Source organism: Microcaecilia unicolor, chromosome 6 (assembly GCF_901765095.1).
Source record: "Microcaecilia unicolor chromosome 6, aMicUni1.1, whole genome shotgun sequence".
Lineage (NCBI taxonomy): Eukaryota > Metazoa > Chordata > Amphibia > Gymnophiona > Siphonopidae > Microcaecilia > Microcaecilia unicolor.
In genome coordinates this window covers 25864724-25877562 of record NC_044036.1, presented here as the reverse complement: position 1 = coordinate 25877562, position 12839 = coordinate 25864724, and the positions used below count along the sequence as shown (strand labels likewise).

At 44.3% G+C, this 12839-nt stretch overlaps 1 protein-coding gene across 1 annotated transcript in view; it reads left to right on the top strand.

Moving 5' to 3' along the window:
- NRDC (nardilysin convertase) overlaps positions 1-12839 on the top strand; it is a 137145-nt gene that overhangs the window by 54061 nt on the left and 70245 nt on the right. The window contains exon 17 of the mRNA XM_030205933.1: positions 46-132. Coding sequence (XP_030061793.1) covers positions 46-132 — 87 coding nt within the window. The remainder of the gene's footprint in view (positions 1-45; positions 133-12839) is intronic.

Sequence of the window (12839 nt, the reverse complement as noted above, 5' to 3'; positions counted from 1 at the left end):
AAATGGATACTACAATAATAACTTATGGTAATTGAATGTACGTAGATATTGAGGAGAAATGGTTGACTACATGGGCCAGTGACTTCCCACTAAATCCAGATCTACACCTTCCAGCCGAAAACAAATATATAGGTGAGTGACACATTTGCTTCTTCAACTCTTCTTAAAATATTTGTTAATGGAAGTCTGAGTTCTGTAGTGAAAAATGGCCCTGTGGTTAGGGACAAATGCACAGAAGGGACTTATGCACAATCTGTCTTAGATTATACTTCTTGAGGCATGCTTTTATTCTTGGTGGCTTGGAGTTGTGAGCTGCTTATTTAGCATATATGTTAAAAATGTACGTAGTCTGAAACTTTAATGTATGAAATTTATCCATTAAAAAACAAAACACCCCCCCCTCCCCTAAAAAAAAACCACACTCTGCTCCAGCCGTTTCCTTCTATTGTCCTCCAAACTCTTATTTTTTTTACAAATCTGTCTGTTGACCCTCCCACTCTGTATATACATTATTATGTACATGTCAATTTTGCAACATTAAATGTTGACCCTGTAGTAAGATACATCATGTTATTTAGCTAGGATGCTATTTTTCCAGAGGTATTTATCCCATTTTTTACAACAAGGCCCAGGATGGATTACAGTAAAACAAATATAATCATAATTTAATACAAATACAATTAAATGTACACAACAATCCCACAGCATAACACAAAGGTATCTCAAACCGTAACTAGGCAGAATGCTACAATGTATTGAATAAATATATTTTCAGGTGTTTTCTGAAAAGCACCATTTCCTCCAATTGATGCAGAAGGAAGGGATCCTCAGGAGCTTAGCCTAGAATGGGTGGCAGAGCTGGTGGTTGGGAGGCGGGGCTAGTGTGGGCAGACACATACGGTCTGTGCTGGGGCTGGTGGTTGGGAGGCGGGACTAGTGCTGGGCAGACTTACCGTATTTTTCGGACTATAAGACGCACTTTTTTCCCCCCAAATTTGGGAGGAAAATTAGGGGTGCGTCTTATAGTCCGAAGGTAGCGATTTCCCTCCCTCCCTCCCGCCCTCCCCCCAAGTTCGGGATCGCCCTGTCACCACTTCTCCCCTACTCACGTCACGCGATCTTCCCTGGTGGTCTAGTGACGTCGGGGCAGGAAAGAGCCCCCTCTTTCCTGCCCAGCGCGCTGCTCTCCGTCCTCCTGTATGCTGCCTGACGGTCTCGGCGAGATTCAAAATGGCCGCCGAGACTTCAATTCTCGGCGGCCATTTTGAATCTCGCCGAGACCGTCAGGCAGCATTCAGGAGGACGGAGAGCAGCGCGCTGGGCAGGAAAGAGGGGGCTCTTTCCTGCCCCGACGTCACTAGACCACCAGGGAACATCGCGTGACGTAAGTAGGGGAGGGCGATCCCGAACTCGGACAAGACGCACCGGGGCACCTAGGTTTTAGAGGAGGGAAAAAGGAAAAATTTTTTTTTTCCTATTTCCCTCCTCTAAAACCTAGGTGCGTCTTATGGTCTGGTGCGTCTTATAGTCCGAAAAATACGGTATGTTGTAACTGAAATGTGTTGATGAGTTGTTTTGCGATACCTTTAAAAATAAAAACTGTTGAAACATAAGCCCTGCCAAAAAAATAGTTAGCCAGTTTCAGTTTAGAGGATTTATCTGTAACTTGTTTGCATCTGGAAATGCTTTCGTACCTCTTAAATAATCATTTGCTTGCCAGGCCACAAGCCCAGCCCTTTCACAAGGGAATGTACAATTGAACATGCTTGCAAAAATCTGATATGTCACAGCCAGCTCCTTTAAATCCTGAGATGTAGAGAGATCACGTGACGCCATGGCGGAGAGCAGACGCAACTAAAGAGCTCTCCGACCTCGATCCTCCCTCCCAGAAATAAAGAGCCGAAAACGGACCCAAAAACACATCAAAAAGCGCCAGAACACAGGCGGATACTTACTAAGCAGCACTCGGACGACAGAAACGGGGTATGGCCACGAAATCTGCCCAGAAAGACAAGCTGCGGCAAAAACAAACAGAAGCCAAGATGGCGGCTCCACCCGGCGTTCCAGATAACGCGGCTAATCCGACGTGGGTGGCAGAAATAACAGCGGAAATGTCCGCGGTTATGGAGGAGCTGCTAGAAAGGCGATTCGCTCCCATAGATGCAAATTTGGAGAAGCTGCACGCACGTATGGACGATTTGATGACAGAATGTGTGGCCTGCCAGAACCGGACCGGGATAGTCGAAGATAAATTACAGGAAATGGACACAGAGCAAAAAAGAGCAAGCAAACAATTGGAAGCCCTAGAACAAAAGCTGGAAGAGCTGGAAAATCGATCCAGACGCAATAATCTGCGTCTGGTAGGGCTCCCAGAGGCTATGGGGGGCAGAGATTTAATCGCAGAACTAGAGCGCTGGCTCACAGCAAGAGTGGATTTCCCGGCACACTTGGGCCCACTGAGAGTGGAGAGAGCACACCGACTCGGCCCCCGCAAAGACAATAACAGCAGACCTCGAGTGCTTATCATGAAAATTTTAAATTTCAACCATAAGCAATATATCCTACAAGCTTCAAGGAAGGATAAGGTACTGTTGTATGAGCAAAAAAGAATTCTATGTTTCCAGGACTACTCGGCCAGGGTAGCGGGGAGGAGAAGAGCCTTCTCCCCGATATGTACTGAATTATTTAATCGGAAGGTCAGATTCAATTTGTTGTACCCAGCCCAACTGAAAATCACCCATAAAGGAACAACGCACATGTTTGAGGCGGTAGAGGAGGCGCAGCAGTTTGTGGCCAAGATTGCAACAGACAACATGGGAAATGGCGAAAATGATAACGCGAATTGAAGAGACCAATTAATGATAGACTCATGAGCAGAAGGAGCCCTCATGGATATAATGACATAAATAGCGACAAATTGGAGTGGCCAGATTGGGGACTCATGAACTGAAATGTTGAAACCCACCGGAAGCATAGAGGAGGCTAAGGAGGCCGTCAATTACAAAAGAGCCTGTGTGGTCTGTGGAGCCAGGGAGAACTGAATAATTGCAGGTCTCGGGCCAGTTGGTATGATTCCTGAAGGGTTAAATAAACCTGGACCCCAGACAGGACACCTGAAGAACCGGACATTATAGAATATAAGGTCACGAAGTCACAACAGACATGAAGACAGGTTAAATGTATATAAGTTTAAAGTTGCTATATATTTAAGGAGGGGAGTAAGATATACGGGTTAAGCGAATGTATCTGATGGTTACAATGTTTGTTGGAGTATGTCTGAAGGGCAGGGGGGTAAATGGAAAGAGGGGTCTGGGGCGGAGCCCATAGGACGCAAAACACTTCAAGTATGGGAGGGAGGTCGGGAGGCGGGAAAAGTGATCTGTTCCCATGTGGGGGAACATCAAATGGAGGGATGGGGGTGGGAGGAAAAGGGCGAATATAGGTAGGGTGGGAGGGGACAAGGGGGAGGGAGAGACAAAGGGGATTCAGATTCTTTTGAATGGGAGGGAGGGAGCCGCCACACGGGACAAAAGCAGGAAGGATAATCATAGAGGTTTGGAGGGGGGCGCAGGCTGGGGCGCCACCCTAAGAAAACTAGATAACACTGGAAAGCCGCAACAGCTAACAAACACACCGGTAGATTATGGTTAGACTTGTCACGTGGAATGTGGGTGGGATTAACTCGCCCATAAAGAGAACAAAAATATTACAACAACTACACAGGAATAAAATAGATATTGCCTTATTGCAAGAAACTCATCTTAGCCAAGAGGAACACGCAAAACTTAAGACATGGTGGGTGGAGGAATGTATCTCGGCAGGAGCACAAGGGAAGAAAGGAGGGGTGGCGGTGTTAATCCGCAAGGGACTGCCAACGGTGCCACGTCTCATTGAGGCGGACGCCAAAGGCCGCTACGTAATGGTGGAACTGGAGATAAAAGGACGGAAAACATTATTATGTAATGTGTATGCCCCCAATCAATATGATAAGCAATTTTACAACCACCTGATACAAAGCCTGCTCTCATACCAGGGAGAGCAAATACTGGTGGGGGGAGATTTCAATACGGTTTGGGATGCCTCGATGGATAGCACCCAGGGCAAGAGAAGTGACTCAGTGGCATCCCATAGAGGCCTGCAAAGATTAGGACAGCTGTTAGAGCTTATAGATGTGTGGAGGGTATTGCACCCCAGTGACAGAGACTATACTCACCATGCACGAGCACATGCCTCTCAAGCAAGAATTGATTATATTCTTATACCAGGAAACATGCTCGACAAGGTTACAGATGCACGCATAGGGCCCTATACGATTTCGGATCATGCCTGGGTGCTTCTTGAGTGGGAGTGGGGAGATAGGAAACCACAAGGTAACTTTTGGCAATTTCCTTTAGACCTAGTGGGGGATGAGAAATTTAAAGTTAAGTTACAAGAAAAATGGGAGGACTATGCGGTATTAAATCAAACCCATCTGGAGAATCCTGTCTTGTATTGGGAAGCAGCGAAGGCCGTGCTACGGGGGGAAATAATCAGCTACCACCACCATTTCCGGTTAGCCCGCAATAAAGAGATAATAAGGCTAAGCAAACTAATATGTAAGGCTCGACAGATGTATGGTAGAACACATGCTGAGACTCATCGGGCTAATCTCCTAGAACTACAGGCCACACTAAACATGTTATTACACCAGCGGGCCATGAAATCCCAAACCTACTATAAATTCCAATTACACAAATTTGGGAACAAGGCGGGCCACCTGTTAGCAAGATTGGCCACCCCGAAAGGGAGCAAGAGACGGGTCTTACAAATAAAGGGAGAAAACGGGAGAATGGAACAGAAAACGGAAAAGATATGCGAGGCTTTTGTTAAATACTATCGCACCCTCTATGCGAAACCAAGGGACCAGGGACTATCGGAACATATATACTTGAATAATCTAGCAATACCAAAACTCAACCAACTAGACAAAGACCAACTAAATTTACCAATAACGGAAGAGGAGGTGACACTAGGCATAAAGCAAGGGAAGCTGTTAAAAGCACCCGGCCCAGACGGTTTTCGTATAGAATTTTACAAGATACTAAGTAACCATATTGCCCCGGCCCTAACTAAATTTTACAACAAAATAATAGACATGGAAGCTCCCCCGGAAGGCTTGTCTCTTGCAAGGATAGTGGTGTTACCAAAACCAGGTAGAGACCCACAAAATGTGGAGTCATACCGTCCAATCTCCCTTTTGAATGTGGAACTTAAAATACTTGCAAAAATAATGGCCAATCGTATGAAAAAGGTCTTGCCAAAGTTAATACACGAATCCCAAACTGGATTCGTAGAAGGCAGAGTAATAGCTAAAAACTTAAGGAAAATCATAGGGGCCTTAGAGCGGAGGAAATATGAGGACAGGCCAGCCCTGCTGATTAGCTTCGATGCTGAAAAAGCATTCGATAAAGTCCACTGGACATTCTTGTTCTCCACACTGGAAAAATACGGATTTGATGGCAGATTTGTCTCAGCAGTGAAGGCCCTATATCATGAACCCAAAGCAAGAATACGAGTCAATGAGATGGAATCTGAGGAATTCCCCATATATAGGGGAACGAGACAGGGCTGTCCCTTGTCACCAATGTTGTTTGTCCTGTCCTTAGACCCATTGATTCGGGACATTGTAACAAGTCCAACGATACAAGGAATGCGCATAGGTCAGATAGAGTTCAAAGTAGCAGCTTTTGCAGATGACCTTTTAGTTATGATCACAGACCCCAAAAACTCATTTTCGGTGTTAATGGAGACATTAAAAGAGTATGGAGACTATGCAGGGCTGAGCCTGAACCTGAATAAATCAGAAGCACTAGCCTCTTCTGAAGTAGTGAGAAATCTATGGGACCAGGACTTTCCTTTAAGTTGGGCAAAAGGATCATTCAAGTATCTGGGAATTCATTTGACTATGGATCTAGAAAAACTACACGATTTAAATATCAAGGTCCTTTTAGAGGGTACAAAACGTAAGCTGGGCAGCTGGGAGGGCCTGCCACTGTCCCTGAATGGTAGGATAAACTTAATACGTATGGTAATATTCCCAAAATGGTTGTATCTCATGCAGACTCTGCCCCTGCGATTGAAACAAAAAGACCTCACACACATAAATAGAATTCTCAGCAAGTTTTGTTGGGCAAATAAAAAACCCCAAATACAAGCTAAAATAATGAAGGGAGGATGGTCTAGTGGGGGCCTGGGATTGCCAGACCTAGCTTTGTACAACCAAGCATGTCTACTTAGACACATAGGAGATTGGATAGGCCAATCAACTACATTTACCCCACTAGAGCTGGAACGGGAATATTTTGCCCCATACAATGTCATTACACTGTTGCATTTAGTTCAGAGACAAATACCGACACAGTTCAAACATTGTCACCTGTTGCAACCAATGCGTAAGGCCTGGAGGATATTTATTAAGACCATGGGGGGCATGCCAGAGACCTCAGAACTTTTAACGATTAGAGGGAATCCGAGCTTTGACCCTGGCCAAACAAACCCGGCCTTCCATAGATGGGAAGTACAGGGGATCACTAGAGTGGAACACCTGCTCAGCCAAGGAGGAGGCATTATCAAATTTGAGGAATTGCAAAACAAAATAGGAAGTGCCTGGGGGGATCACTTTGCGTATGTACAAGTTAAACATTACATTTTGAGTCTTAACCAAAACGCACTTAGACTGAATATGGGTGAACAGATCACAAGTTTTTTTCAGGCCTTGGAGGTGGTAGGACTATCAGTATCAACTATAACTCGAGCTCTGGCGAAGAAGGTTCCCACCAAAGATTTTGGATACATCAAAAATAAATGGGAACAGGACTCAGGGGAGAGTTTGGGGGACTGGGAAGTAGAGGCCACGCTGAGACGCATTCCGAAACTCACCATAGATGAGAGGCTTAGAGAGAAGGGATACAGAGTGATAATGCGTGCTTACATCTCAGGACAACAGTGGGGACATATGGACCCTACTAGAGAAGTAAAATGTATTAAATGTGATAACGTAGCTCCCACGCTATTCCATGCCTTTTGGGCTTGTCCGAGAATTCGGAGGTTCTGGGGACAAATTCAGAACTTCTTAATTAAAACTGTACAGCTAAAAACAAGGGGGACATGGGACCATTATGTGTTGGATACACAGTCTGCCTTTGGCGCGCAGGCGAAAGGGCCTAGGCTATGGTGTCGGAAGGTATGTCTGCTGGCCAGAAAGACCATACTACAAAAATGGGTGTCCATGGACCCGCCAGCATACTGGCAGTGGCGGAACCAGATACATGAAATGGCAACCTGGGAGGCCAGAGAGGCGAGAAGCAACCCAAAAAGGAAAAAAACTTTCTTGCAAATATGGGGTCAATATATACAAGGGCTGAGCCCACGAGGAAAAAGCTTATTGATTAACCACTTATGACTTGTCTTTAGATGATTGGATTTCTAAGTGAGGCTGATCTTGCTGTGGTGGGGGGGGAGGGGGAGCTAGTAGGGAGGGAAGGGTAGGGGGGAAGGGGAAAGAAGAAAGGGGAAGGGAGGGGGGAGGGAAGGAAACAAGATATACTTGGTGGAAGTTAGCGGTTGAATGAATGTATCAGGGTATGAATAAAAGGACGAAGTAATATATGGGAAGTCAAAGAGAATGTAAATCCGGAGCACCTACTTGCAGAAATGTCGAGTTATAAATCCTGAGATGTAACAAAATATCATAGTCCACAGTATCAAATGCTGTGCTCAGATCCAATAAAACCAGTACCAAATCTACCTTCTTCTCCAGTACGAGCCTTAATTCATCTGTAATGCTAAGCTGGGCCATCTTAGTGCAGTGGAAATGTTGCAAACCCAAGTGACAATCATCCAAAATGTTTAATTCTTCCACAAATTCCTGTAGCTACATCAAAAGTTCCCTTTTTTATCAGTTTTGAAAGGAGTGACACAGAGTTTGTAATCTTCTGGCCTTATACCAGCTAAATTCATATTTTTTTTCAATAACGGCCTTACTGCTGCTGCTTTCAAGGATGACAAGGAAACCTGAACTAGAAGTGACTTATTAACTATTGTGCAATTATAATTTCCAGGTTTTGCTCCCATTAACTTATGGGCTACTGTATTTTGTAATGGTTGGAGTCTTTTTCACACCAACCAATGGCTAACCCTGATATAGAACATTACCAGAGTTAGTGCAGTTGTGCAGAGATTGAGGCCATTTTTCTCTAAATCTGTCTTTCATACTTTGGTTCAATCCCTTGTCCTCACACAATTCGACTATTGCAATTCCATCTATGCTGGACTTAAAGGTGGTCTTCTAAAAAAAATTACAAACAGCTCAAAATACTGCTTTTCGTCTTGTATGTAGATCTCCTCGCTTTGCCAAAGCCACTCCTCTTTTATATGAGCTACATTGGTTACCAATAAGATAAAATTTCTTTCAAAGTATGTGTTTTCATTTACCAAATCCTGTTTGGTCAAGTCCATCATATGTGAATAATTACTCCCTTGTAATGCTGATTCATCATCTAGACAATATCTTGTCTTACATTTCTGTAAGAATGTGATATATGAAACAATTCACTCTGCTAATTTTTCCTATTAAGGCACCAAAATTTGGAATTCTCTTCCTAAATCAATCAAGTTTACAGATGATTAACTAACTTTTAGAAGTCTTCTAAAAACACATTTCTTCAGTCTGACCTTTCTGAATACAAAGAACTCTATTTGAATTTTGCCCTCACGCTTTTTCTTTAATCTCGTTTCCCATCTAGTCCTGCCTAATTATGCTCTCACCCATCCACCCTTAATTATTTGTTTGTCCTTGAGATAGTCTAAATTCCTGGTTACTTACTGCTCATGTATTAATTTTCTTCTTGAAGTTATTGTAATTTGTGTTATATTCTGTACATTATTATGTTTTATTCACTTTATTGTTTGTTTATAAGCCACCATTGAACTTGAGTCTGTTTCGGGCTAATGTGGGGTATAAATGTCATGAATGAATGAATGAATAAATAAATCTGCTACAAACAAAAGGCAGAACGCATCACCATAGAAATCAGGGTACATAAATAGATTGGAATCTAACTTTACTTCTAAACTTTTCTCCTTTTTTTTCTGAGGTGGCAAACCTACTTCTCTTACACTTACATAGTAACATAGTAGATGACGGCAGAAAAGGACCTGCACGGTCCATCCAGTCTGCCCAACAAGATTAACTCATATGTGCTACTTTTTGTGTATACCCTACTTTGTTTTGTACCTGTCCTCTTCAGGGCACAGACCGTATGAGTCTGCCCAGCACTATCCCCGCCTTCCAACCACCAGCCCCGCCTCCCAACCACCGGCTCTGGCACAGACCATATAAGTCTGCCCAGCACTATCCCCGCCTCCCAACCACCAGTCCCTCCTCCCACCACCGGCTCTGGCACAGACCATATAAGTCTGCCCAGCACTATCCCCGCCTCCCACCACCGGCTCTGGCACAGACCGTATAAGTCTGCCCAGCACTATCCCCGCCTCCCAACCACCAGCCCTGCCTCCCACCACCGGCTCTGGCACAAACCGTATAAGTCTGCCCAGCACTATCCCCGCCTCCCAACCACCAGCCCCGCCTCCCACCACCGGCTCTGGCATAGACCATATAAGTCTGCCCAGCACTATCCCCGCCTCCCAAGCACCAGCCCCACCTCCCACCACCGGCTGTGGCACAGACCGTATAAGTCTGCCCAGCACTATCCCCGCCTCCCACCACCGGCTGTGGCACAGACCGTATAAGTCTGCTCAGCACTATCCCCGCCTCCCAACCACCAACCCCGCCTCCCACCACTGGCTCTCCCACCCAATCTCGGCTAAGCTCCTGAGGATCCATTCCTTCTCAACAGGATTCCTTTATGTTTATCCCACGCATGTTTGAATTCCGTTACCGTTTCCATTTCCACCTCCTCCCGCGGGAGGGCATTCCAAGCATCCATTACTCTCTCCGTGAAAAATACTTCCTGACATTTTTCTTGAGTCTGCCCCCCCCCCCCCTTCAATCTCATTTCATGCCCTCTTGTTCTACCGCCTTCGCATCTCCGGAAAAAGTTCGTTTGCGGATTAATACCTTTCAAATATTTGAACGTCTGTATCATATCACTTGTTAGGTGTTCAAAAGATTTCTCTGCTGACACAACCCTGGAACTTTAATTTGGCCAGCTTAACTTTCGATTTTGCTTTGTCTAGCTACTTCTCTACTGCTGCTAAGTAGCAATTCAAATTATTTCTTCTACCCTCAGATTTTTTTTTTTTATGCATACAATAAGAATTGTGTATCATCTGCAAATAAACATGTTCCACACTAAAACTCTGAATCACAGGCACTGCTGGGGCCAAGTATAAACTAAAAAGTAGAGGATCAAGACTAACTCTTGAGGCGCATCACCTAATGAGGGCCTAAGCTTTACCTGATGGTGTCTCCCAATTAACCCATTGAGATTGACCTTTCAGAACAGATACTAAAACAACACAAACCCTGAAAAAACTAACTTCCAAGAAATGATGATGATGGTGTCACACATGGAGGACCAGTAGGGTAAGACCAACAGTGTGTCCACTTGCCTGTATTTGAACAAAATTTGTGAGGGCCAACAACAACGCTCCCACCCTACAACCCTCAGAATGTAATATTTCAGAAGAACTTGTACATTTTCTAGATATGATCTCTTCTGCTGATAACACCACCTTTTTCTATGTTTTACTTGATACTGGACAGTAATTAGTAACCACCAAAGAATCCAAATTAGACTTTTTCAATAAAGGATACACCACTGCTTCTTTTAATTTTTTAGGAACTGCCCCATGACTTACTCTTTAATTTATAATCTCGTTTACTATTGGAAAAAGACACAATTATTGTTGCTTCACTAAGTGCAGTGGAAATGGATCAAAGCATGTTTTCATTCCAGACAGCACTTTCTAGTGGTGTGCTGGTAAATGTTTAACAGGCTCTCTCTCCCACACAAAAAAAAAAACCTGGGGCACTCAGAGCATCACTTACCGTGCTCAGCGGGAAGGAAACCCCACAAAACACCCTCCCCAATTCCCCCCCCCCGCACATGATTCATCCCTTTACTCTGCCCCCAATCCCCCACTGCCTGTTTGCTCATAAAACCAGTGACTCATGACTCATCAGCTACGTGACTCACCTACAAAAAATTGAATATAATCAATGACAATTAATTCTGTAACTGTTTAAAAGGGAGAACGCTATTCCCAAGCATTCTGCTACCTTGATAAACATGAGAAACCCATTCCCAAATGTTCCCACCTAGAAATGACCACTGTAATAGATAATTGTGAGGTAATACAGTGCACTCCATTTAAGTGAATGTCGGATAAGAGCATGCTCTGTTTACCTGCATGCCGTTCTTCGGTCCCGTTTTTGGCACCATCAAATGGGGACAAACTTCGTTTTAGTGTACCACTGATAAGTGCAAGATTCGCTTAGATGCATGGTTCAAGACTGTTCCTCTGCATGAAAGGCTCCGCATAAGCGCGCACATGGAATATGGAAGCCGATTGGTGCGTGACAACCAACGAGATTTCAAATTTACTGCCTCTTTAACTGCCACAGGCAGAATAAGCGAAAGCGTGTTGTTAGGGCGTACACCGGGGTCGTCATTGTGGCGGAACTGTGAGACTTTAACACTGGCTGAACGAATAGAAGTTCTTAAAAAACTAGAAAACAAACAAAGTCAAGCATCTATTGCTAAAGAATATGGTGTCAATCCCAGTCAAATTTCACAAATCCACAACGGAAACGAAAACGGGCGGGAAAAGCTGAGGAGGTAGAAGATGCTCTTCTTCGGTGGTTTTCTCGAGTCAGGAGCAGACATATTCCTGTCAGTGGTCCACTGCTTATGGAGAAAGCTAACCAGGTAGCAGAAAGTCTTGGACTGACTGAATTCAAAGCCACTGTTGGATGGTTGGAAAGATGGAAGGAGAGGAACAGTATAAAATTCAAGAAAACAGCATGGTGAGAAACAAGATGCTGATGACTTTGGTGCTGAAAATTGGGTTGTTTCAGTTCTTCCTACCATCTTGAACGAGTTTGCACCTCGTGACATTTTCAATGCTGATGAAAATGGTCTGTACTGGCAAGCGATTCCTGATGGAACACTTGCATTCAAACATGCCGAAATTAACATCGAAGGACCAACTGACAATCCTCCTTTGCTGCAATATGGATGGGAGTGAGAAGTTGGAACCCCTCGTCATTGGAAAGAGCAAACAGCCCCGTTGCTTCAAGAAAGTTAAGCGACTTCCTGTGTTATACGAGGCTAACGCAAATTCATGGATGACTGGGGAAATTTGGAAGCAGTGACTAAAGAAGTTAGACACTAGAATGCGGGCACAGATAAAAACTGTCTACCCCATCGCTCACTTGCTATTATTCGATCAGCGTAGTAAATCCCCCACACCACATCCTTTAGTTTCCACATCCCAAAGGCGACTGATCTGATCTTGTCTTCCTTTATCTGCTCACAATGTAACCCATAATCGTAATGTAATGTAATGTAAGAAACTGTATTTCCATCATTTACAATGTATTGTAAGCCACACTGAGCCCGCAAATAGGTGGGAAAATGTGGGATACAAATGCAACTAAATAAATAAAAGCGTCAGATTTTGCTGCTTTGTGATAACTGTGCTGCACACAGGGATGATGTCAGGCTGTCTAACATCAAGGTGGTCTTCCTGCCACCAAACTACCTCTCTGATCCAACCTCTGGATCAGGGCATAATAGCCAATTTCAAACAACATTATCGGGCTCTTGTGCTACGTC